A 24529-nucleotide genomic window follows, 5' to 3' on the forward strand; every position below is an offset into this window, starting at 1 on the left:
CTCAGATATCTGCCAGCCTTTGCTTTCTGTGTCTAAGATTAAAGGCATGTACCACCACACCCTGCTTTAAGCTTCTCTTTACTTCCTTTCCACAAGTTAGAAACTAAGCTAAGTGGGATCTTGCCCTGAGTCACCACTCCTTTTATTCCATTTCTTAATCTCTTTGATTAAGAAATCTTTAATCCTGATTAAGAAACATTTAATTAGCGCTCTCTGCTCTGCTCTGCTGTCCCCCCACCTCACCATCTTTCCCTCTGCTCTCCACACATGCTCCTTCCCAGGCCTGGTTCTCTTGGACCCACCCCCCTCTTCCTCCCAATAAAGCTCTCTGTAACTAGGTTTAAAAAAAGAAATACTTGGCCGGGCAGTGGTGGCGCACGCCTTCAATCCCAGCACTCAGGAGGCAGAGGCAGGTGGATCTCTGTGAGTTCGAGGCCAGCCTGGGCTATCAAGTGAGTTCCAGGAAAGGCCCAAAGCTACACAAGAGAAACCCTGTCTCGAAAAAACAAAAAAAAAAAAAAGAAAAGAAAGAAAGAAATACTTAATTAAGGAAATTAATCTTTACCTCCTTGAACAGAAGACTTAGCTCCATTCCTCTCCTTGATGCTCTATTTCTCCTCAAATTGTACATTTTCTATTTTTCCTTTCTCAGCGTGTGCATTTTCATTATAAATCTCTATAAGAGTGACCAGTAATAACCGTACAACAGAGTCAAGAGCAGGCTGTCTCAAGATTTCCTCTACCAATGGAATTAATCCATATCTCTTTGCTTTAGCCTCAGGCAGACTCTTTAGACAAGGACAAACAGCAACCACATTCTTCACCAAAATATTTTCACAAGAACAATCTCTATTAATTAATACTAATATTAATATTCATCTTTTCTGAAACATTTTGAGCAAGGCCTCCACAATTCAGATCTCACTCAGTACTGTTGACTTCTATGTTCCTACTTGGATGTCCCATTCAGTAGCACTTAAAACATTCAACTGATTTTCTAATCCACAGTCCCAAGGTCCCTGGTCCCAACTTCTGTCTTAGTTAGGGTGTCTATTGCTGTGAAGAGATACCATGACCACAGCAACTCTTACAAAGGAAAACATTTAATTAAGTGGCTTACAGTTCAGAGGTTCAGTTCATTATCATCATGGTGGGTCCTTGCAGCAAGCATACAGATACTGTGCTGGTTAGGTAGGTTTAGAGTTCTACATCTTATTCAGGCAACAGGAAGTGCTCTGCAGTGCCAGGAGTGGCTTGAGCATATTAAAACCACAAAGTCTGCCTCCACAGGGGTACTCTTCCTCCAATAATGCCACACTTACTTTGATAAAGTAACACTTCCCAATAGTGTCATTCCCTATGAGCTTATGGGAGCCAATGACATACAAACTACCACACTATACTTTCATTTTTGGAGTCTAATTAGTTATCCTGTGTCTCTTATTAAGAGAGACTTAAAATCATTTTTATTTCTGTGTTGATAATTATCTATTTATTTCTTATGATTTTTTGGATGTTCTGGTTAATTCACATGCTATTTATCTTTTATTAACCATGTCATCTGTTACTGACTTTCTCATTCTTGTCCTGAATTGATAACATTAATACCATCATCTGCTTGTTTGAATCATCTTTAAGGTCACTAGCCATTTCCAAAACTAGACAATTAGATGGTTTGTCCAGCATCACCACAGTTTCAGAATTCTGGGGTTTATAGTGAGGAGTCGTACCCTCTTGTAGTTCTCACACTGCCTAGTGTCATGTTTCCTGTGTTTCTACATTGTGATCTACAAATCTCTTATGATGAATCTCTGCTCTGGTTTATTTGGGGGTCTTCTTAGGAAGCAGTTTTCATTTAACAGCTCATTCCTTTCTACCATTCAGAGACAAAAACACAAACTCCAAAACACCAGAAAACCAAAGATGATAGAGCAACACAATTTAAATAAAATAAAGCACACTACGATGCCAGCCATCAGGTACAAAAGAGAATGGCAAACAGTGTAAAGTAAGCAGTGAAGTTAAAACTGAATTAAGAACAAAGTAATGTGATTCTGGTGACTCTTCTCTTTCACATTTCAGAATAATGTCAGTTATTTCTTATGAGGACTTTTCTCATTCACAGAACCACACAGAGGTAGCTCTAAGGCCCATTACTCTCTGGAAATAGATTTCACTTTATCTATTTACTGGTACTTGGTATCAAGCCAACAGATTCATGTCTACTAGTGAAATGTACCATTGGGCTACATCCAAGCCTGTGGTTGATATTTTACATAGTACAAGGTGATTATTAAGTCCTAGTGGCACACAAGTAAGTGTTCTGATTACATTTAATTGTGAATTTACTTAATACTCCTTATGTGTCTATAAATTTAACCATTATTTTGATGGATGACTAAGCCAAGGCAACTTGGTGACTTGGTCATGATCATGGCACACAGCAGCTCACTGTGTGAGTTGAGTCCCATGCTTATGACCAGAATTTCAAGCTGTTCAGCACTAAGCACTCATTTTTCTCAAAGAAGTCCTCATGTGTGGGTTTGAGTTGACCATCAATCTGAACAGTGTGCCATGTTACCTTATTTTTATCCTGTATAACAGCTAGACAACAATGGCTGCATCACACAAGAAGAAAACATCGCTGTGTTTCCTTTAAAGAAAAAACATAAAGCCCAGCGTCTCTTTGTGAATGCAAAGGTTATAGAAGAAGGGACAGGTATGTGAGTAACCTGAGAATATAGAAAAAGAAGCTGTGATAATTCTCACTTGTTTATGTCAGTGGTGGTTTGAACAGTACAGAAAAAGGATGTAGAAAACAAGCAATTCTTCAATAACTGTCTTGGGCTTTCAATGTTGTTGCTAATTTCTTTTCCAGGATTCGAGTTCATGGGATCTGGAACAACTAAAATTAAAAGAACCACAGCCAAACTCATATTTGTGAAAGCAGATTCACACTTTAAACGTGGGATTCCATTCGTAGTGAAAGTAAGGTACTTTTTGATTCATAAGTGGTTGGGCTGTATTGTGATACCTCAACCTAGGCCATTCTGCTCAGTGTTAAACTTGTCTAATATCAGTGGTTCCAGTACAAGAATTTAGCATAGTGGCATAATATGTTATCAAGTTACAATGTTATAAGTTATTAAGAAGCCCCAAACCTGGGCTGGAGAGATGGCTCAGAGGTTAAGAGCACTGGACGCTCTACCAGAGGTCCTGAGTTCAATTCCCAGCAACCACATGGTGGCTCACAACCATCTGTAATGAGATCTGGTGCCCTCTTCTGGCCTGCAGGCAGAACTCACTGTGTACATAATAAATAAATAAATCTTTTTAAAAAATCAAAAATAAAAAACCAAAAAAAAAAAACAAAATTAAAAAAAAGAATCCCCAAACCTAAAGCATAAGGAGGAAATTTTTTATTTATGACTACTGTCCTTGAAAACCTTAAACCCCAAAATGTCACTGTTTCAACAATGAAGCAAGATATGCTACATATTCATAACCTACCCCACTCTCCATTAGCCTCAGAGACCTAACTAGATTTTATTTTGCCTGTGTCAGTGCATCGGCCTCCCTTACTTCACACAGTGAATTCTTCAATGGTTTCTTATGAATAGCAGCTAAGTATCAAGCATCTATCATGGAGTCATTTCAAGAATATGACACCTTCAGCCTCTGGCTTTCACAGCACAGCCAGTCCTACTGGTGTAGATCTTAAAGTGTTAGATGTTTGTAAAAATAATTTTTTCCATGCTTAATTAGTTGGTGCATCCTTTTATGATATTTATATAATATTGAAACAAGTTATTCTCTTCTATTCTATATAGTATCATCATACCTATGCTATACTTTTCTTCTTTGTTCAATTTAGGTCCGCCTAGTGGATATCAAAGGAGCTCCCATGCCGAATGAGCAAATCTTCATCAAAGCACATGAACTTGACTACACCAATGTTACTACCACTGATCAGCATGGCCTGGCAGAGTTCTCCATCAATACCACGAACATCGAGGGGTCTTCCCTTGCTATCAAAGTAAGTCAGAAATGAGGGCATAAGACACATGGTGAAGCTTTCTATCAGCTTGAATTCAATAATGTGTAGCTTGATGAAAAATATTCCCATGCCACATTTTCTTATTTTAGGGCAAAACATAAAAGGTTTCTGATCAGTGATAAAGGTATGAGCAAAGGGCTAGATAAATAAGTGCACACATTATGAATACATTCCTTTTAATACAATATTTTTCATAGTCTGTCTTATTTTTTTTGTCTTCTATATATCTCAAGTCAGGGCCTTCAAACAAAAATGATTAAAAATATGTTTTTATCTATTCAGTCAAGGATAGGTGCTGTGTATTCTCAAATTCATTATCCAAATATGCTGTGCCCATTTTCTCAAACAAGAAACAGTTAATTGTGTAACTGAATATGATTGATGCTACACTAGTTCCTGCTTTAAGCAGGCATACACAGAGAGAGAGGGGGTGGGGGAGGTTCCTCTGATGTAAGGAGAAACTCAACCAGTCAGAAGATAGGTTTAGCTGGAGAGATCACACGTAGCTCACACTGTCATTACTTAACAGACCCCACACGAGCACATACATAGACTCAGTGACCAGAAGTCAGCCCTGCAGTGCTTCTGACATTGTCTTAGCTCAGCTGGTGGCTCAGGCTGGGACTCACTCTTCTGGTGTCCATCTGCCTTGCTCTTCTGATGGATGTCTACCTTGATCTGCTTGACTCAGTCTCAGATGGAACAAGTCACATCACTGCCCTCTCTTCTCCTTGTATTTCTGGTGGATCCTCGAAATAAGGCCTTAGGAAAGATTCATCTCTTCCTAAGTCAGGAGAATTAGTTTTCCTTTATTCTTTCCTGGTTTTACTTCAGACTTTTCTTCCTTCTCACCCTCTTGCCCACCCCACTTCTTCTTTCCCCCTCCTCCTCAGAGTTTGTTGTTTCTGTTTGATTTTAATTAGCATAGAAAGTAACAGGTTTCACTATGTATTTTTATGTATTTTTTCTTGACCCTCCTCCTCAATTATCTCTCCAACGCCCCCCCAACTCCTACACTTCTGCCCCAGTAGTCTTCTTTCCATTCACATCACATACTTCAGACTTCTAGTGTGTTGTTCCTGGATTTTATTTCTCAGACTTTGGCCCCCTTTCCTTTCTCTCTGACCTTGCTTCTTTTTTCCTTTCCCCAGACTCCCTTTTTGCTACTTTAGCAATGAAATTTATCTCTATTTCTTTTTGCATTTAAAAAATTTTTATTGATTCTTTGTGGATGTCACATCATGTAACCCAATCATCACCTCATCCCCTTGCTTTTGCCTTCAGTCTTGCCACCACCCTCCCCCCCCCAAAAAAAAAAACACCAAAAAAACCCAAAAATTTAAAAGAAAAATAAAAACAAACAAAAAACAAAACAGAAAAAAAATCTTTTTAAATCAGTGTGGAAGCTGTAGTGTGGCCCAGTGAGTCACACCGTATAACCTTTAATCCATACATCTTTACTTGTAAGTGTTCACTTCAATGCATCATTATCTGGTTCGAGGCTTCTGGCTTCTGCTACACATTCAATACCGGGCCCTCACTGGGACTCCTCTTGGAGATCCTATTGTCGCCTTGTGTCATGGAGAGCCTGCAGCTTTGGCTCTGCCAGTCTCAACCCTTCACATGCCCCAGCAGCTCATAGATGAGGTAAATGTTGGGGTGGCTACCTCATAGTCCTGGCTCTGGGCCTGGATGGCAGCCTGGTTGGTCAGCCCACCAGCTTTCCTTCACTATCCCTACCTAGATGAACTCTCCAGGACTTTTTCAGCTAGCTCAGTCAGTGTAGCAGACAGCAAGCATCAGGGCCAATTCCCCGGCTCTCATGCCCTGTGTTTGGCTCACCCACACTCACACCACCAGGGCCAGCTCTGCTGCTTTGCTCATGCAAGGTGCAGGGCCTGCTCTCCAGATTGCTGCACTATGTGAGGGACAGGGCTAGTCTTGCATTCTCATGTCCCTGAGGCTGACACTCCTGCCTGCCATAGGTGGCAGGGGTTGTGCATATTTCCCTCATTTTGCCCTCCACAACATATGAGTGTAGATGTAACGGTCTTATTAAATGAGAAACACAGAGCCAAATGCAGAGTTAAAAGCCCAAAAGGTCAGAGCAATAGCTAAGAGCTGAGACTTAAAACCACATTCTAACCCTTTGCTGCCTCTGCTGTCTTTCCCCTGAGAAAGAAAGCTACTTCCTGTGTATCTGTCTTTTTATTGACTTTCTGTTCTGCATTTTCATTGATTATAAACCCAACCACATGACCTCCTCATCACTGACTGTCTGTACAGACCTCCAGGTCTTCCATAGTTGGTATTGAGATTAAAGGCGGGTGTCTCCATGCTGGTCGTGTCCTTGAACACACAGAGATCTGCCTGTCATGTGATCAGGATTAAGGGCATGTGCTACCACTGCCAGACTTTTGCTATGGCTTGCTATTAGCTCTGACCCCCAGGCAACTGTATTTATTAACATACAAATAAAATCACATTTCAGCACAAATAAAATATCCCCATATATGAGAGAGAGTATCACTAACTGGAAAGCCAGCATCTAGCATCCTAAATTATGAAAAAAAAATCACACAAACACAAACACAAACACAGTGAGAGCTAGACTTTTCTGAGGGTTATAATTTTCTATCTGAGGGGTATTAGAGAGACTTCACATGTTCTGATGGCTACTTTCTCTTTTACTTCATCTTAAAAAATCCTCTCTGTGAAAAATCTATCTAAATACAGCTACATTCTTTACATACAGCTATATGTCTCTCTTTACATACATACATCTCTCTCCTGCACAGCCCTATATTTCTATACACAGTTACATCTTTTTTTCAATAGCTCCACATCTCTCTTCTGTATACATTTCTTCTCTCTACTCCACTATATTCCTTCATACACTACTATATCATTCACTCACTCTCTCACTCACCCACTCACTCTCCTCTACACACACATTTCTGCCCTACATACACACCTCTGTCACTTCTTACATTTCTCACACTTCTCTCCTTACACACTCTGCTCCATCTCCCCCCACTTCTACCTCTGCACATTAAACTACATTTCTATTTCAACACACACACACACACACACCTCAACAGTCAAACTCTGGACAATTATATGTTACATTTCCTGGGTCCAACATATTCTCATAACACATGATAAATCACACAGTTTCTCTCAGGCTAGAGATGTCATATTGACAGGTCAGTGGGTAATGCTCAGAGTGTGAGTGGTCAGGAATCCCAGACAGAAAATGACATTGAAATTCAGGACTTAACAATGACATTTATTTGGCTGAACCCTGAGTTCTGCAACATAAAGTGAAGTTGGGAGTATGTGCAGAAAGTCAATTGCTGCAGGAAAGTTATGTTTTAATAGTATCAGCCTGACTTTGGTTTAACAGACACTTGGGGAATTGTCCCTGTGTATTCTCTGCAGGGGCAGCTAGTCTGTTTTGAATTTGTTCTGAGGGCTAAAATTAGATGTCTTTGTGACTGAGAATACTGTTACTTTCCTATGTCAGTTATGAAAATATCCTAGTATTATTTCTATTCATCAGAATAATACAGCTTAAACAGAAATCATCTTCCTGACCATCCACAGCTATACATGTGCCTGAAGATGGAATAGATACATGAGATAAACACACAAGCAGTGGGAAAACATCCATAGCAGTTTTTAGGGAAGGAATGTAGTGTCACATGAGAGAACTTACAGACAGAAACAACTGATTGTTGTTTACAGTCAGTGATGGCTTTGCTGGGTGGGGCTCCCCATCAGAGAGTTATTCATCTCGTGGGTCCTTCTGTTGAATACTAGTTGTCACCTGCTGTATACTTCCATGGCCTCTGGTAAAGCCATTGCTACCAGCAGCTCTCAGCAGGAGGGGCCAGGAGCAGCTCTCCTGCTTTTTAGTCCATAGACCTGGCTCATCCCTGCACCCCTGCCAACAGAGTCAGATCTAGTGTGGTGCCAGGGCTACGTACAAGGCCCACTCTGCCAAATGCTGTGGCTAGTGATGGGCAGGACCAGCTCTCCCACTCTCATGACCCTGGGACCAGCTTTTCTTGCCTGCAGTAGGTGGTGAGAGGTGGGTGATGAGGGGCAGGTGGGAATATCTCCCTTCCCCAGGCTATCACATGACAGACCATGAGGCTAGCTCTCCCACTCTGACATCTTCAGGGCCAGATCTCCCACACCCCCACCAGCAGGGACTGCTCTACTGTAGCCCTGGGGAGGTACAAGGCCCACTCTCCTGAGTGCTGCAGTCAGTCAGCGCCAGGGCCAGTTCTCCCTAGGGCTGTAGCCGAGGAGGGGCTGGACCAATTGTGTACAAGCCTATCCTAACTGCTATCAATGATAACAGGAGCCATGGACATCAACTCAGACTGTGGCTGCAGCAGGGCCACAGGTCCAGACATGACTCTTAGCAGCAGTCCAGGTCCAGACAACAAAGACCATGGCCCAGGGTGGCAGTAAGGGTTACTCAGATCTGTATGGCCCAATCAGAGGCTCAGTTCTTGGACACTAAAATGGCCCTAGGTGGTGGCCCAGACTCCTGATGTCTACAAGGCCCTTGGTGGCAACACAGGCCACATATAGCAATACAGACCCCAGCTGCACTTGGACTGGGGACCCAGGCATGGTCCTTGGCAGCATCCTGGGCCCAGATGTCACCATGACCCCAGTTTGCAAAACAGATCACTCAGGTCATCTTGGATTCAGAGACCACGCGGCCCTCAAAAACCACATGGCCCCAGGTGTGGGCCCAGATCCTGGGCATCTGCGTAGCCTTTGATGACAATAGGAGCCTCAGGCATCAGCTCAGACCCTGGCTGTGACAGGGCCACAGACCAAGACATGGCCCTGGCCACAGCTCGAGTATGTACAATGCCCTGGCCCTGGATGCCAACACATGTCACTCAGGTCTGTATGGGCATGGCATCAACACAGCCCTTGGACACCAAAATGACCATAGGTAGAAGCCCAGATCTGGGTGTCAGTGTGATCTTTCTTAGCAACATGGGCCGTGGACACCAGCACAGATTCAGCTACGGTAGGACCATGGACACAGATATGGTCCTTGGCAACAGCCTGGACCCAGATGTCATCTAGGCCCTAGTTAGCATTGCAGATCACCCTGATGAGCATAGACACAGTGGCAACATGGCCCTCAAACACCAACATGTCTCCAGGTGGCAGCCCACACCCCGGTATCAACTCAGCCTTGGATGGTAACAGGAGCCCTGGACATCAACACAGACCCTGGCTGTGTTAGGGTCTTGGGCCCAGACATAGCCCATGGCCAGTTTGGGTCCCGATGATACCATGGCCTCGGGTGGCAGTACAAGCCACACAGGTCTGTATGGCCCTGGCAACAGCTTGACCTTCAAAGACCAACATGAGCTCAGGTGTTAGCCCAGACTGTAGGGCTCTGCATGGTCCTTTGGGGCAACAGGAGCCACAGACAGCAACTCAGAGTCAGGCCACAGCAGGGACAAGGGCCCAGATGTGGCCCCCAACAGCAGTCTGTCTCAAACATCACCATAGTCCTGAGTAGTAGCACAGGCCTCTTAGATTGGCATGGCCCCTGTGGGGCCACATCCCTTGGATGTGGACATGGTCACAGGTGATGGGCCAGGCTTGGGTCATCCACAGGACCTTTAGTGATCACAGGAGCCATGGACATCAATACAGACCACCAAGGCTCAGGGCCATGGACCAATTTCATGGCCCTTGACAGCAGCTCTGGCTAGGACAACACCACGGCCCTGTGTGGCAAGCAGGACATCTACATTAGCTCTTTCCTCACCACCCTCTTCAAATCTACCTCTCTGTGTAGCACATGGCTCATTCTGCCTCTCTCTCTCTCTCTCTCTCTCTCTCTCTCTCTCTCTCTCTCATTTCCCCACCTTGTATTCACTCACTATAATGGTGGCACCAGATAAGCTCATGGTTGATTTCTTCCTGCCCCAAGTCTAGATGCCTGGGGTGGACCTGTGACTGTCCTCAGTGAGACCACCAGACCTAGAAGTGCCAAGAGGCTCCTCTCTCTATTTTTTAACCTAAGTGTTTAACTTCAGTGTATTTTCCTCATTCTATTTGTTGGAAATGGGGGTATAGTGTACCACTATTTTTAATTGTTTTGTATTATATTCATATATCCACTTTGCTTTGGTGTTGATGACTAATGACAAAATTTATTGTTTCTCCAGGTCTACCACAAAGAGGAAAATTCATGCATCCATCATCCTTGTACAGCAGAAGAGCACGCAGAGATACATCATATGGCTCACAGTGTGTACTCCTTCAGCAGGAGCTACGTCCACCTGGAGACAGAGGCCGGCATCTTGCCCTGCAGTCAGAATCACATGGTTCAGGCACATTTTATTCTGCAGGGGCCAGTCTTGAGAGTAATGGGAGAGCTTATCTTCTATTACCTGGTGAGTTCTACCTCCATGTTGAGAACTACCAAGAATCCTTTCAAGTCCTGACCATGTCTCTCCTTCTGACATGTTGGGTTCTAGGCTGGGTATTTCTGTCTGGGTCTCAAACAATAGATTTGTCAGTTAGAAGAAAGCTTTGTAAAATATAGATGTAAGCTTGGAAAATGCTTTCTATTTTAGGTCATGGCCAAAGGCAGCATTATCCAGACTGGAAGCCACACTCACCACATGGAGCCAGGAGAATGTGAGTGTTTCCCACCCAGTAACACATCTCCAACTGAATTCCCCCACATACTCACCAGTGTGATCTCACCACTGAGCAACTAAGGATGCCATGATGGTGTGTGTCACCATAAACACACTCTACAGCAGAAAGTCAAGGTTCTGTCATCTAATGTAGGTTATCCATCATACCATGACCTTCAGGGTGGAAAAGTCTCAGACTCCCAAACTGGGTACCATTCAACACGGTAAATTTTCTATTCTGAAGATGTAACACCTGAAAACACAAAGTACTCCAAAGTACACCCCAAGTGAGAAATCTATGCATTCACACACAGATTATCACCAACAAGGTAAAATGTGTTACCTTAGTGTCCATCAAAAAAAAGTATGGAAGGTTTAAGCCTTGGACTTTAAACTATTCTAGGTACACCAATTTTATTCATTTGCTTCATCTTTATTTTTTAAGTGTGTGTGTGTGTGTGTGTGTGTGTGTGTGTGTGTGTGTGTGTGTGTGTGTTTGTGCATATCAGTGCATGTGCCCTCAAAGTTATAGGCATCAGGTCCCCTGAAGTTAAAGATAGAGTTCAGAGCAGCCTGATGTGGGTGTTGGGAATCAAACTTGGTCCTCTACAAGAGCCTCAAATGATCTTAACTTTTGAGCTATCTCTCCAGTCCTTTGGTTTCATCTTTATTTATTCTTTGAAAATTACATATATTTATACAATACATTTTTAATATATTTATTTATTTCACAACCTGACTGAAGTTTCTCCTCCCTCCTCTCCTCCCATCCACTCCTCTGTATCTGCTCATCAGGCCTCTCATGGGTATCTAAAAAAAGCATTGCATATCAGATTGTGGTAAGACTAAGCACCTTCCCTTGTATTTAGGCTGGGCAAGGAAATCCAGCATGAGGAGTAGATTCCCAAGAGCCAGCCAAAGTATTAGGGACAGCCCCTGCTCCCATTGTTAGGAGTCCCACAACTAGACCAATCTACATAACTCTCACAGATGTGCAGACGGCCTAGGTCGTTTCCACGTAGGCTCCCTGGTTATTGATCCAGACTCTGTGAGTTCCTATGAGCCAGGTTAGTTGATTCTGTGGGTTGTGTTCTTGTGATGTCCTTGAGTCCTCTGGCTCCTACAATCCTTCCTCCCCCTCTTCAATGGGATTCCCCAAAGCTCAGCCTAGTGTTCCGCTGTGGGTCTCTGCATCAGTTCCCATCAGTTACTGGATGAAGACTCTCTGATGACAATTGGGGTAGTGACCAGTTGGATTACAGGAGATGGCCAGTTCCGGCTACATATCCACTATGGCTAGGAGTCTTAGCTGAGGTCATCCTTGTAGAATCCTGGGAGTTTCCCTGGCACCAGGTTTGTACCTGACCCCAAAATGTGCCCCCTCTCCAGTCATCTCTTTCAGTACTCCTTCCTCCGTCCACCCCTCAACAAGATCCCCCAAGTTCTCATCCCCACCCTTAAGATCTCTTCTATTTCCCCTTCCCAGGGAAATCCATGCATCCCATCCCCCTTTGGACCCTCCTTGTCACCTGACCTCTCTGAATCTGTGGATTGTAGCATGGTTATCCTATACTTTTTGGTTAAATATCCACTTATGAGTTAACACATTCCATATTTATCTTTCTGGGTCTGGGTTTTCTCACTCAGGATGACTTTTTTCTAGTTCCATTCATTTACCTTCAAATTTCCTGATTTCATTGTTTTTAACAGCTGAGTAATACTCATTGTGTAAATGTACCACATTTTCTTTATCCATTCTTTGGTTGATTGGCATCTAGGTTGTTTCCAGGTCTAGCTATTACAAATAAAGCTGTTATGAACATAGTTGAGCAAGTATCCTTGTGGTATGATTGAGCATCATTTGGGTATATACCCAAGAGTAATATAACTGGATCCTGAGGTAGATCAATTCGCAGTTTTCTGAACCACCATATTGATTTTCAAAGTGGCTGTACAAGTTTGCACTCCCACCAGCAATGGAGGAGTCTTGCTCCATATCCTCTCCAGCATAAGATGTCATTTGTGGTTTTGATCTTAGCCAGTCTGACAGGTTATAAGATGGAATCTCAAAGTCGTTTTGATTTACATTTCCTTGATGCCTAAGAATGTTGAACAATTAAGTGGTTCTTTGCCATTTGCAATTCTTCTGTTAAGAATTCTCTTTATATCTGTACCCCATTTTTAGTTGAATTATTTGTTTGTTTGTTTGGGGTTTTTTTGTTTTTTTGTTTTTTTTTTATGTCTAGTTTCTTGAGTTCTTTATATATTTTGGAGATCAGCCCTCTGTTGGATGTGGATTTGATGAAGATATTTTCGCATTATATAGGTGGCCATTTGGCCCTATTAATAGTGTCCTTTGCCTTACAGACGCTTTTCAGTTTCATGATATCCCATTTATTATTTTTGATCTTAGTGTAGATACTAATGGTGTTCTATTCAGGAAGTATCTCCTGTGCCAATGTGTTCAATGTTACTTCCAACTTTTTCTTCTATCAGGTTCAGTATAACTGGATTTATGTTGAGGTTTTGATCCACTTGGACTTGAGTTTTATGCATACTTATAGATATCAGTCTGTTTGCGTTCTTCTACATGCCAATACCCAGTTATGCCAACATCATAAGATGTGGTTGAAGATGCTTTCTTTTTTCCATGTACAAAGCATATCAATCATACACACTGCTCATAAATTTCCTCCAGCTCCTCCCTGACAACATCCACCAGGCCCCTTCCCTACTTCTTTTTGACGGGCTTGATGTTACAAAGGTCTTGGGCAGGAATCATACCTGCTGTGACTTAAGGAATGAAATCACTCTGTCATATCCTGATGACAATGCTCAGTTCTACTTGGCTCAACTGTCACTCTCTTAATGGGGCCCCTTCCACCTGCTCCTATTAAAATCCCAAGTTACCACTGGATCCCGGTATTCTCAGTATTCATCTTCTTGCCATCCTTTCCTTCCCAAAGAGCACTTACCACATGCAGAAATATTTTCTACAATTTACCTATTTATTATCCATTTCTCGTCATTTCAATATCAACTGCATAAAGCACATAAATTTGAATATGTAGTTTCACAGAAATCTTCCAAGTGATTTCTAGAAATGGTAGGTACTTGTTAGATGCTCAACAAACTTACTGAAGAAGGGCTTCCTTGTCATTGACCAATTACACAAATTATTTATCAGTTTAATAAAATATCTAGTTAGTTCTTCTACAAACACTAAATGGGAATCATAGCATCCATTTTGAGAAGGTTTATGAATTTCCTCAGGTTCACCAGAGACAATAACAGAGACTTCTAAAATTGCATAATTTTTTCTATAAAAATGTAAATACTGTGAGCATTTCATTAACTATAAAGATATACTTATTATTTTCAAATGTAGCATGCTCCTCTGAGATAATCATCAGTTGTCAGCTCCCTGAGTACCAGATTGTCATGTGTATTTTTCTTCCTCTTATCTAAACAATAAATGAAACATTAGTCAAGTTTGCTTCATCCATTTTTATAACAGGAGTATTTAACAGATGCTGTTTTGGATGTTAAGATGTAAAAGAGATAACAGGTTAGTATATGATTAGCTACAAATAAGCAATATAGCTTTCCATGGTGAACACCTTGGTCGAAGGTATCTTGCTGTGAGCGTCCCATACCATCCTGACATAATTAGCATACAAACAATTAACCACAGAACAGCCCAGATGTAAGAATGTCTTCCCCATACAGACTGTCCACCAGACCCCTGTGTTTAGTTATTTGGGTTTTCCTGTCAATATTCTGACCCATAACTGTCTCTTCCCTTTCCCTCCAGCTCCAGTGAAAGACAACTTTGCCCTGGAGATCCCCGTGGACTTCAGCATGGCTCCTGAGGCTAAAGTACTCATCTATGCCATATTGCCTGATGGAGAAATGATTGCAGATTCTGCAAAACTTGAAATTGAAAAGTGTCTTCTCAACAAAGTGAGTGATTTATTTCTGAAAATTTCTATTTGAAAAGAGAAAAAAATGGCTTAAGGATACAGATTTCAGATACACTAACCCTGGCAATTGGTGTGTGCCTCAGTGGCAGAAATATAAACACTACCAGAGTACCAGATTTCTGTTCACTAACCCCCAGAATGGCTGGAGGGTGACAAGAAAGAAAGCAAGGAAGTGGAGCAGGAGAGGGAACTGAGTGATTAATAACTGGCTAACGAGTCCCAAGTCCTGTAACTTCAAAATCCTTATAGTTATGCCATGTGCACGTGCACATGAGTGCACACATGTGGGAGAAAGAGAACCATGTTCACATGTCTGTCTCCTCCAACATGAGTCCAGGAGACCAAGGTCAGGTCATGAGGTCAACAGCAGGTGCCTTTACCCACTGAGCAATCTCATAGACCCTAATGTCACATCACTTTATGCAAGACCAGTAATAGAATCCAGGCCTATCAATGGTTAGTGTATTTAGTTTCCTTCTAATTTTTCATTATGATTTTCCTATGTGTGTGATAAGGACATAGAGCCTTGTTGTTATTAAATGTTAAGATACAATGGTAAGCATTGCATCTCAGACTGAAAGGTATCCTGGCAGCTGGAAGCCAAGGAATACCACAAAGCCACACCACACAACAAACCTCACACAAATGATTTATTGAGAAGGAAAAATCCAGGAAAGTGACTGCCTCTGCTTGAGCAAGAAACAGCAACACACTGAACAGGATAGAGTGCTTACATAGAGCTTCTTGGGAAGAGGGTGGAACTTTTCAGGATGGAGACTGGTGGGATTTCATGTCCAGAGATTGGGCTTTTTGCTCTGCAGGGTGGGGGCAGGGTCCAGCAGTTTGGGCAGTTAAAATATTCTGTGGGTTGAACCTGGCAGTTAGAGGTCCTCGGTGGAGGGGCCTGGCCACTTGTGTGGCTCAAGGGGCTTACATTCCCCCTTTTTTTGTTTATTATTGATAAACAATCAGGTCACAGTTAAGGGGGCAATGTTATTATTAGAGTACTTCCTGTTGAATCACGGTATTGAGGTTCTTTGGGCAGTCTTGATCTTCATCATCAGGATGTAACCGCGTGCTGCAGGTCTCTGGCTCCAAAGCACCCCTGTAACGGTAACTGGTTAAAAGTATGGTTAGTGCTGAAGAAATCTAGACAAAAAGTTTATAAGGCAGGGTGCAACTATCAGGATTAAGAAAAGAAGGAAAAGGGGTGAGAAGGGTAGCATCCAGCTTCATATTGGACTATCAGTGATCCACTGGCCAGAGGCATCAAGCTGTTTCTTACTTTTTGAAGTTCTGTCTGAAGTTGTTGGATCTCATCTTTTATAGGACTGCTAAGGGCAGCCTACATCTGGCCAACATCGACAGTGGTCTCTAGTTTGACCATAGAGAAAGAAGGAATAGGAGACAGGTGTATTAGAAGTTGATTTATGTGTCATAGGGATAAGTATCTCCTTTTGGCAACTTGCTGGTGAGCAGTCTCCAGACCCCACTGTACAAGTGGTCTGGTTGAACCATTAAGGATAGATTTAACAACAGCATAGAGGGGAAAGAAATCTGAAACACTTTCCATCATCCTAAGTCACTTTCTTATACCTTCAGAACTTTGATGTACATGCCTTAAATCACTTTCTTATACCTTCAGAACTTTGATGTACATGCCTTAAATCATTCTTATACCTCCAGAACTTTCATTTACATGACACCTTAAAACATTTTCTTACACTTTCAGAACTTTCATTTACATAACACTTTCTTAGACTTTTAAAACTTACTTAAGCTTTCGCATCCTCAGACAACACTTTCTTAGACCCTCCGAACTTAAGTTATCCTCAGTGCTTAAGATTTCACATTCTCAGACCTTTGTAACACTTGTATGCTCCTGTATGAGTACATGAAGGTGCAGCTTTAATACCTTATTAAACAAGCATGGTTTTTTAAATTCTATCATAAACCCTGCTTTTATGATTTTTGTTTTCAGGGCAGGAATTATCACACAAGAATAGAGAAAACATGCACAGGTGATAAGCCCCAGGGAAGGAGAGATGGATAGGGGAGCATAGGGGACGGACTCAGCCTTTGACAGCCTGACATAGAGTAATTTATTGACCCTATCAGGACGGGCTGTTGATTAGAAATGAGGGTCTCTAGGATGATAAGCATCCATCATATGTAAGAGCTATTCCCGGTAGGTGTAGGTAAGAAGAAATAGAGAAGAATGCAAGTTTCGATATAAGAGAATTTTGGATCATTTCTTTGTGCAGTGGCAGAAGTTGCTATCATTGAAAATTGAGAATGCTGGTTTTGGCCGTTTGAACTGTACTAAGGCTAGAGAGAAGCTTTAATAAAATTAGAGTCCGGGGAGGAAGAGGGGAATGGTCGCAAAGTGAACTGCACTTGAGGGAGTTTCCATCAGCTCCAAGTGGGAGCTGAGAGACAGGAGGGACTATGTCGCAGAGGCCCAGATGGGCTTAAAGGGGCTGTGGGGGCTTCCCAGGCAGCTCCTAGGGGGAGGCGGCCAGAAAACAGAGAGAGTTCCAGCAGCTGCCCACATGGTGAGGCCCTGGAGGGTGTACCAGGCTCCAGGAGCCAGTGAGAGGACATTTACCACGTAGGTGAGGAGAGATGGATGGTTAGAGCAGGTGGAGGAGGAAGCAGCTGAAGAATTTGGAACCGAATATGTTGGGTAGCAGAAGCCAGCAGAAACAAATGGTCTATACACATCTTAAGAGTCAAATCAGCAACTTGAGTCATTTTGAAATGTTAAGACATGGAAACTATAGGGTGAAGGGGAACTACTGCTGAGCTGATAAGTCAGAGATCCTGAACTGAGTGATAGGTTCCATTGGTTTTTATAACTGCAAGTATGGGAATATTAAAGGGAGAAGTGGGGAGCAGAAGATTCTTTCTTAGGACTTAAAAAAGGCTTTTTTCCAAAGCCCTGGGGCTTTGGAAAGAAAGTGGGTATTGAGCCTGGGTTATATATTTAGTGGGGTCTTGTAGTTGAATGATAAGGGCTGTGATTTTTGGCTATGGGGGGTTTTAGGTGTCCCATACCTAGGGATCTACCTGAGAGGTTGGAAGAGAAGAGGTGTGTCAGATCATGTGATTTGGAGGAGAAGGAGGAAGGGAATGGCTGGCCAGCTTGGGGTCAAGTGGATGGGGGAGCAAAAGAAATAGAGGCTCCCACTTTGGCTAGGAGGTCCTTTCCCAGCAAGAGAATGAGAAAGGTTGGCACCATTAGGAAGGAATGGGTAAGGGAAATACCCTTCAGGTGATGGGGTTTGGGGAGCCTGGTAAGGCTGTCTCCTTACTCCAACAACAGAAGAACAAGGAGAGGTGGGTCCCCAGAATTTCAACAGGACCAAAGAAATGGGCCCAGTGTCCAAAAGGAAGGAGATGAATCTCCTGGATACTATGATAACTACCTGAGGCTCCCTGTCAGAGATGGCGGTAGTCAGGCCAAGGGAGCCTGGGCCCACTCAGTCATTCATGGCCAGACCAAGGAGGTCAGATAAAGGGCAATCTGGGCTTGATGTCCCCATGCCTCAAGGGACATGGAGGCAATCAACACCCCAATGCCCTCCTTGATGGCACCTTGGACATGGGCTGGGTGGTTTATGAGGGTTCAGACAGGCCCAGGCCCAGTGACCCTCCTGACTACTTTTGAAACAAGGACACAGAGGTTCTCTAGCTTTAGGAGACCAGGGAGCCTGGGCTTTTGCTTCAGCCAGCTGAGAGGCCTTAGCCATCATCAGGTATTTTTGTTTTGGGCTTTTTCATCTCTCTCATGGTGCAACTTGAAGGCCATGGTGAAGACTTCTGCCTGTGGAGTCAGGGATCCGCACCCTAGACATTTGAGTTTGACACTAATATCAGTGAAATTCTGGAAGAAGTAGGTCATAAGGAGTTACTTCCTATCTGGGGTCTCAGCAGCCAACCAAACAGGATTGGGAGCTTATGTAGAGCTTCTTGGGAAGGGGGTGGAACTTTTCAGGGTTGAACTTTCCAGGGTGAACATTGGTGGGATTTCATGTCCAGAGATTGGGCTTTTTGCTCTGCAGGGTGGGGGCAGGATCCAGCAGTTAGGGCAGTTAGAGGATTCTGTGAGTGGAACCTGGCAGTTAGAAGTGCTGGGGGGAGGGGCCTGGCCACTCCTGTGGCCCAGGGGCTTACAACAACACTGTTAAATGTGTGCTGAATCATAGATCCCAGCACTCATGTAAAAAGCCAGGCATGACTGGTGGCTTCTACAACCCCACTGCTGTGGAGGCCAGAGGCAGGAGAATTGCTGGAACTTTCCACCGGCCAGTTTAGCTCCAACTCCATGAGAGACAGTCTCAAGTCTATAAGATAGAGAGTGAGAGCAGGACACACACATCCTCCTCTGGCCTCTGTTGGATACATGGCTATATGCACCAGCACACACGTGTGCATTACACCACACTCACATACCAAAAATGAGCTATTAACAAGAATTTCAGGGAGCTGAAATAGTTGTTTGTTGCTTCAGAGTTTGACTGACACATCTCCTGTCTTCCTAACATCAATCCCAGTGGTGAAAAGAAAGCAAAGAGCCTTGGCTGAGTTCTGACAGTCATAATCTGGCAAACAGATGTGCATGCAAAGTTACAGGGTGATTCACATGGCAGGTTTCTTGGCTGCAAGAGCAGGAAGCTGGCTAAGCTTGATTCCCCTTCCCACAGGTGGACCTGACCTTCACCCCAGCCCAAAGTCTTCCCGCCTCACAGGCCCATCTGCGTGTTACAGCTTCTCCTCAGTCCCTCTGTGGCTTAAGGGCTGTGGACCAAAGCGTGCTGCTCCTGAGGCCTGAAGCTGAGCTCTCCCCTTCCTGGGTGAGTCCCCATCATCCTCTATCCAAGAAAGGCCAGTGGTGAGCCTCTGAGATGATGGTTCTAATAAAGTAGTGGTCATTCAGACGCTAGGACGCTGTAACATAAAAATGCTGCATTTAATGCTAAGGGCATCGCTGAAGGGAGCTCTTCATTATAAAATCTCAAAGAATAGCTCTGAAAACTTCAGCCAATTTTGGTGATATACTGTGTACCCCAATAAAGGTTGCCTGGGGATCAGAGGACAGAGCCAGGCACGAAATTAGACATAGAGGTCAGGCAGTGGTGGAACACACCTATCACTCAGGAGGCAGAGATCAATCTGGATCTCTGTGAGTTCAAGTCCACACTGGGCTACATGAGAGAAACAGAACCAGGCAGTGGTAACACACACCTTTAATCCCAGGAAGTAATGAGGCTGGATACAGAAAGGTATATAAGGCATGATGAAAGAGGAACTCTCTTTTTTATAGGCTAAGGATTTCATAGAGGTAGATCTTGTGTCTGGCTTGCTCTGCTTCTCTGATCTTTCAGCTTTCACTCTAATATCTGGCTCTAGGTTTTCTATTAATAAGACTTTAAGCAATTCCTGTTACAGCCAATAAACTCAAGACAAAGCCTGAGTCAAGCACTCAGTGAGTTGTAAAGCTTGTGTGTGACCCAGGCATTCTGGGTTCTTATGGCGCCTCTCCTACCCCAGGAGTGGCTTGTCCCCTAACACGTTCATGATGGAGCTTTTCAGAGAGATGCTGTCTGGGGGAGCCAAATGAAACAGTTTATACAAATGGAATCTTGTACATCTCAAGAGTTCCCCAAATAAGAAGACAGAATGCATTAAAATTTAAAGGCAGAGTACAAGGAGGTTCTCAACTTGTTTTGAAAATTCTTGGAAAGCACAACTGAAACCATAAAGTATTTACTGGAGTCTCAAATTAACGAGAGCAAAACTCTTCTTCATACTGAATTAAGAATGGGGTTTATTAAGAAAAATTACATGATCACTGTAATAGTTTTTAAAAATTATTACCACTGGCTATTAGCATATTTTTAAATGTATGTAAGGTGTTTATGCAAATTTAAAAACAATAATCTTTAGTCTGCATAATGCTGGGATGCTGTGGGATGTTCTGTACCTTAAATGTGTTGCTCTGATTGGTTAATAAATAAAACACTGATTGGCCAGTAGCCAGGCAAGAAGTATAGGTGGGACAAGGAGAGAGGAGAATTCTGGGAAGTGGAAGGCTGAGTCAGAGAGATGCTGCCAGCCACCACCACGGAAAGCAAGATATAAGGTACCAGTAAGCCACGAGCCATGTGGCAACTTACAGATTAATAGAAATGGGTTAATTTAAGATATAAGAACTAGATAACAAGAAGCCTGCCACGGCCATACAGTTTGTAAGCAATATAAGTCTCTGTGTGTTTACTTGGTTGGGTCTGAGTGGCTGTGGGACTGGTGTATGGGAGAGATTTGTCCTGACCGTGAGCCAGGCAGGACCAGGAAAACTCTAACAACACTAGGAACTTACCAGTCTTTAACTAATGCATAAGTTAAACCAGCATTTAATTTGGCTTTAATGATGAAAGTTTATGATGCACATGCAGAAAATGATTAGGAAAGTATATGATTAAAATGTTTTTCTTTTAGATTTTGATTTCCCCAATCCATTAAATAAGAGATTTCTTGAGCAATTGTTTTAGCTGACAAATACAGACAATTAGTTAACAAACAAACAAACGCATGTACTGCCCAATGATCATAACAAAAAACATGAACAGAGTTTCCTTCCTCCCACCACCCTGCCCTATCCATGCTTTGGCTGCTTGTACATTCAATGATCACAGCTATTTCTTTACTGTTTTACTCCACATTCTCTATTAGTCTTTGAAAGTATTGGCCTTTCTTCATTTTTAACATCATCTGTTCATTCTTTTTATTATAAAGCAGCATATTAAAGCTGATTATTCAGACCCTTCTGGTCTTCACCTTGCCTACAAATCTATATGATTACTGTGTAAAATCCTTAAACAGTATTTATTTCTATAACCAACACATGTGGTTCATTATTAAGTCAGATAGTGAGCTGTGGTCATAGTTCCTCTCATTTGTGTTCCTTTGTCCTGACATTTAATTGTTCTTTCTTATATTTACTTCCAGGCCATCATCCTCCTCACTTGACTTCAGTACTCTAGCATCTGTGGCAGTGCTCAGTTCTGCTGTTGTCCCCAGTGGAGCCCTCTGTCATTGTTTGTTTTTGCTCTTTTGGAGGGCTCACCACCCAGCTCCCAAATAAAGCACACATGGAGGATTATTCTTAAATGTAAATGCCTGGCCTTAGCTTGGCTTGTTTCTTGCCAGCTTTCCTTAAATTACCCTGACTTTCTTTAGCCTTGGGGCCTTTATCTTTCTCTATTCCTGTATACCTTTGCTTTCCTTTTTACTCTGTGGCTGGTTATGTAACTGTGTGGCTACCTCTGAAGTCCTCCTCCTTCCTTCCTCATTCTTTTCTCTTAGATCTCTCCTCTCCCAGATTTCTCCTTCTATTAATTCTTTCTGCCTGCCAGTCCTGCCTATCCTTTCTCCTGTCTCGCTATTGACCCTTCACATCTTTATCAGACCATCAGGTGTTTTAGACAGGTACAGTATCACAGCTTCAAAGAGTTAAATAAATGCAACATAAACAATAGTAGCATACCTTAATGTTGTGGATATATTCTATATGCTGTGAATGTGTTGCTCTGATTGGTTGATAAATAAAATGCTGATTGGCCAGTAGCCAGGCAGGAAATAGAGGTAGGACAAGGAGACAGAAGAATTCTGGCAAGTGGAAGGCTGAGTCAGGATATGCTGCCAGCCTCCACAATGAGAACAAAGATGTAAAAGATACTGGTAAGCCACGAGCCATGTGGCAAGATACAGATTTATACAAATGGGTTAATTCAAGATATTAGAACTAGATAACAAGAAGCCTCTCACAGCCATACAATTTATAAGTAATATGTGTGTTTATTTGGGTATCAGTGGCTGCGACCCGGGTAGGACTGGTGATAACTCCAGCTACACCTTAAAATGATATTCTCCAACATTTCCCCCCTTTTTTTCTAAACAACAGTGAAAGGTTTTAAGTTTAACACATTAAGGCTGCATACAATAAGAACAATTATCAAGTAAAGATTACATTCACAATGTACTGAATTCCAATTCATTTGTTTCTGGTATATTTAAAGAAAATACTCCATAATCTATCGTATCTTAGTAAATCCAAAATTTTATACCTAATTTACTTTCTATCATAGCTAAGGAAAACTGCAACTCTAACTATCTAGTCTTCAACTCCATTAAAGGCCCCAGAAGGATATAACATTATTTAAGTAAACAAAAAGTGCAGAGCAAACATCTTCCAAAACTCTAGCAATGACAGAGACAACTAACTGCCTGGACAGTCACCCCAAGTTCCTTGTGCAACATTGGGGCATCCATCTTCAGCATACAGGCCTAGAGTATCAGGAAGATTTCTCAGTGAAGCAGGAAATTTGAAGGACTATCATGCCTTGTATTGGCAAAGTTCATCAGTTGCTTTTCTCTGTGTCCTGCAGAATATTTGACAGACTCTTCTATGAAGCAGGAACTTTGAAGGACTGTCCTGCCTTGTATTGGCAAAGTTCAATAGTCTTTTTCCTGTGTGTCCTGCATGTCCAGTCTGCACAGCACATTGTCAGCAAAGGCAAGAGCAGTTTCTTTGCCCAGTGACTAACTTTGCTACAACAAAAGCAAACTCCATAAGGAATTTCTTCAATGCCCATCATCTCTGAAGTAAATTGGTGCTGCCAGGACCAGATATGTCTCATTGTCATGAAAAGCCATAAGTTAACAAAACATTTTAAATGCCATGTTCTGTAGGTCTTTGAAAGTTTTGAAGACCATCTATCTATCAAAAATATATCTTGAGCCGGGCAGTGGTGGTGCACGCCTTTAATCCCAGCACTCGGGAGGCAGAGGCAGGCGGATCTCTGTGAGTTCGAGGCCAGCCTGGGCTACCAAGTGAGTTCCAGGAAAGGTGCAAAGCTACACAGAGAAACCCTGTCTTGAAAAAACCAATATATATATTATCTGGAAAGCATACCTAATATATCCACAATTTCGATTGTTGTAAGTGACTAAAAACTAACCTATGTTTCCTCATTACCCTATATAGTTTATAATAATAGCTTTCAAAAACTAGAACTTCACCCTACATTTCCAAATGAACTGCATAGGCACAATACCTCAAACAAAAATAGAAACATGCATACGATATGTTGTAACAAAAATAACTTTAAATTTTTATCAATACACAAAAATCCCTGAAACAAGGACTGGAACATACATACAATGTGTTGCAACAAAAATTACTTTAAATTTGTGTCAATATACAAAAGTCCATATCATACAAAATATTTGAGATTAATAGTTGCTTTTTAGTTTAAAGTAGATTCAATAATTCACCTATTATCATTCCTATATTCCCCTAAATATAACAAACATCCATGACCCACCAAATAACCAAAAGCATCCCACACCCCAACTCTTGGGAATGCAGACTTTGATTTCTCTAAATTGCTTCCTGTTTTCTGTGAGCAAAGTAGCTTTAGGGTCCCAGAGAGAAAATTTGAGATAATGACCAAGTCCTGGGAAGGCCAGCTATAATCTTTGTTGATAGCTACCACCTGTCAAGTTTTAGGAGGTCTCCCCTTGATCAAAACTGATCCACATTATTCCTGAAGGAATCCACAACCTCTTGTCTTCTGTGGAACAAAACTCAAAAGCATTTTTGATTTCCATTTAACAAGTATATCTGTTGACTTCTTTTTTGAAGTAAAGTTATTCATAAAGTATTTAGGTTAGCTTGATTTAGCAGTTTAGTTCACAGACCCATGTCTCCTAGAAGCTGTCTTTTGATG

At 42.3% G+C, this 24529-nt stretch overlaps 1 protein-coding gene across 3 annotated transcripts in view; it reads left to right on the plus strand.

The window, feature by feature from the left end:
• Nucleotides 1-24529, plus strand: part of LOC102920593 (murinoglobulin-1-like) — a 79219-nt gene that overhangs the window by 18133 nt on the left and 36557 nt on the right. For 2 of the 3 annotated variants that reach the window (XM_076567881.1, XM_076567883.1), the window contains exons 9-15: nt 2605-2719; nt 2879-2988; nt 3875-4036; nt 10276-10503; nt 10687-10750; nt 14567-14715; nt 19442-19591. In XM_076567881.1, the coding sequence (XP_076423996.1) occupies nt 2605-2719; nt 2879-2988; nt 3875-4036; nt 10276-10503; nt 10687-10750; nt 14567-14715; nt 19442-19591 (978 nt within the window). The remainder of the gene's footprint in view (nt 1-2604; nt 2720-2878; nt 2989-3874; nt 4037-10275; nt 10504-10686; nt 10751-14566; nt 14716-19441; nt 19592-24529) is intronic. The other variant, XM_076567882.1, reaches the window with a different exon arrangement.

Source organism: Peromyscus maniculatus, chromosome 3, assembly GCF_049852395.1.
Source record: "Peromyscus maniculatus bairdii isolate BWxNUB_F1_BW_parent chromosome 3, HU_Pman_BW_mat_3.1, whole genome shotgun sequence".
Classification (NCBI taxonomy): Eukaryota; Metazoa; Chordata; class Mammalia; order Rodentia; family Cricetidae; genus Peromyscus; species Peromyscus maniculatus.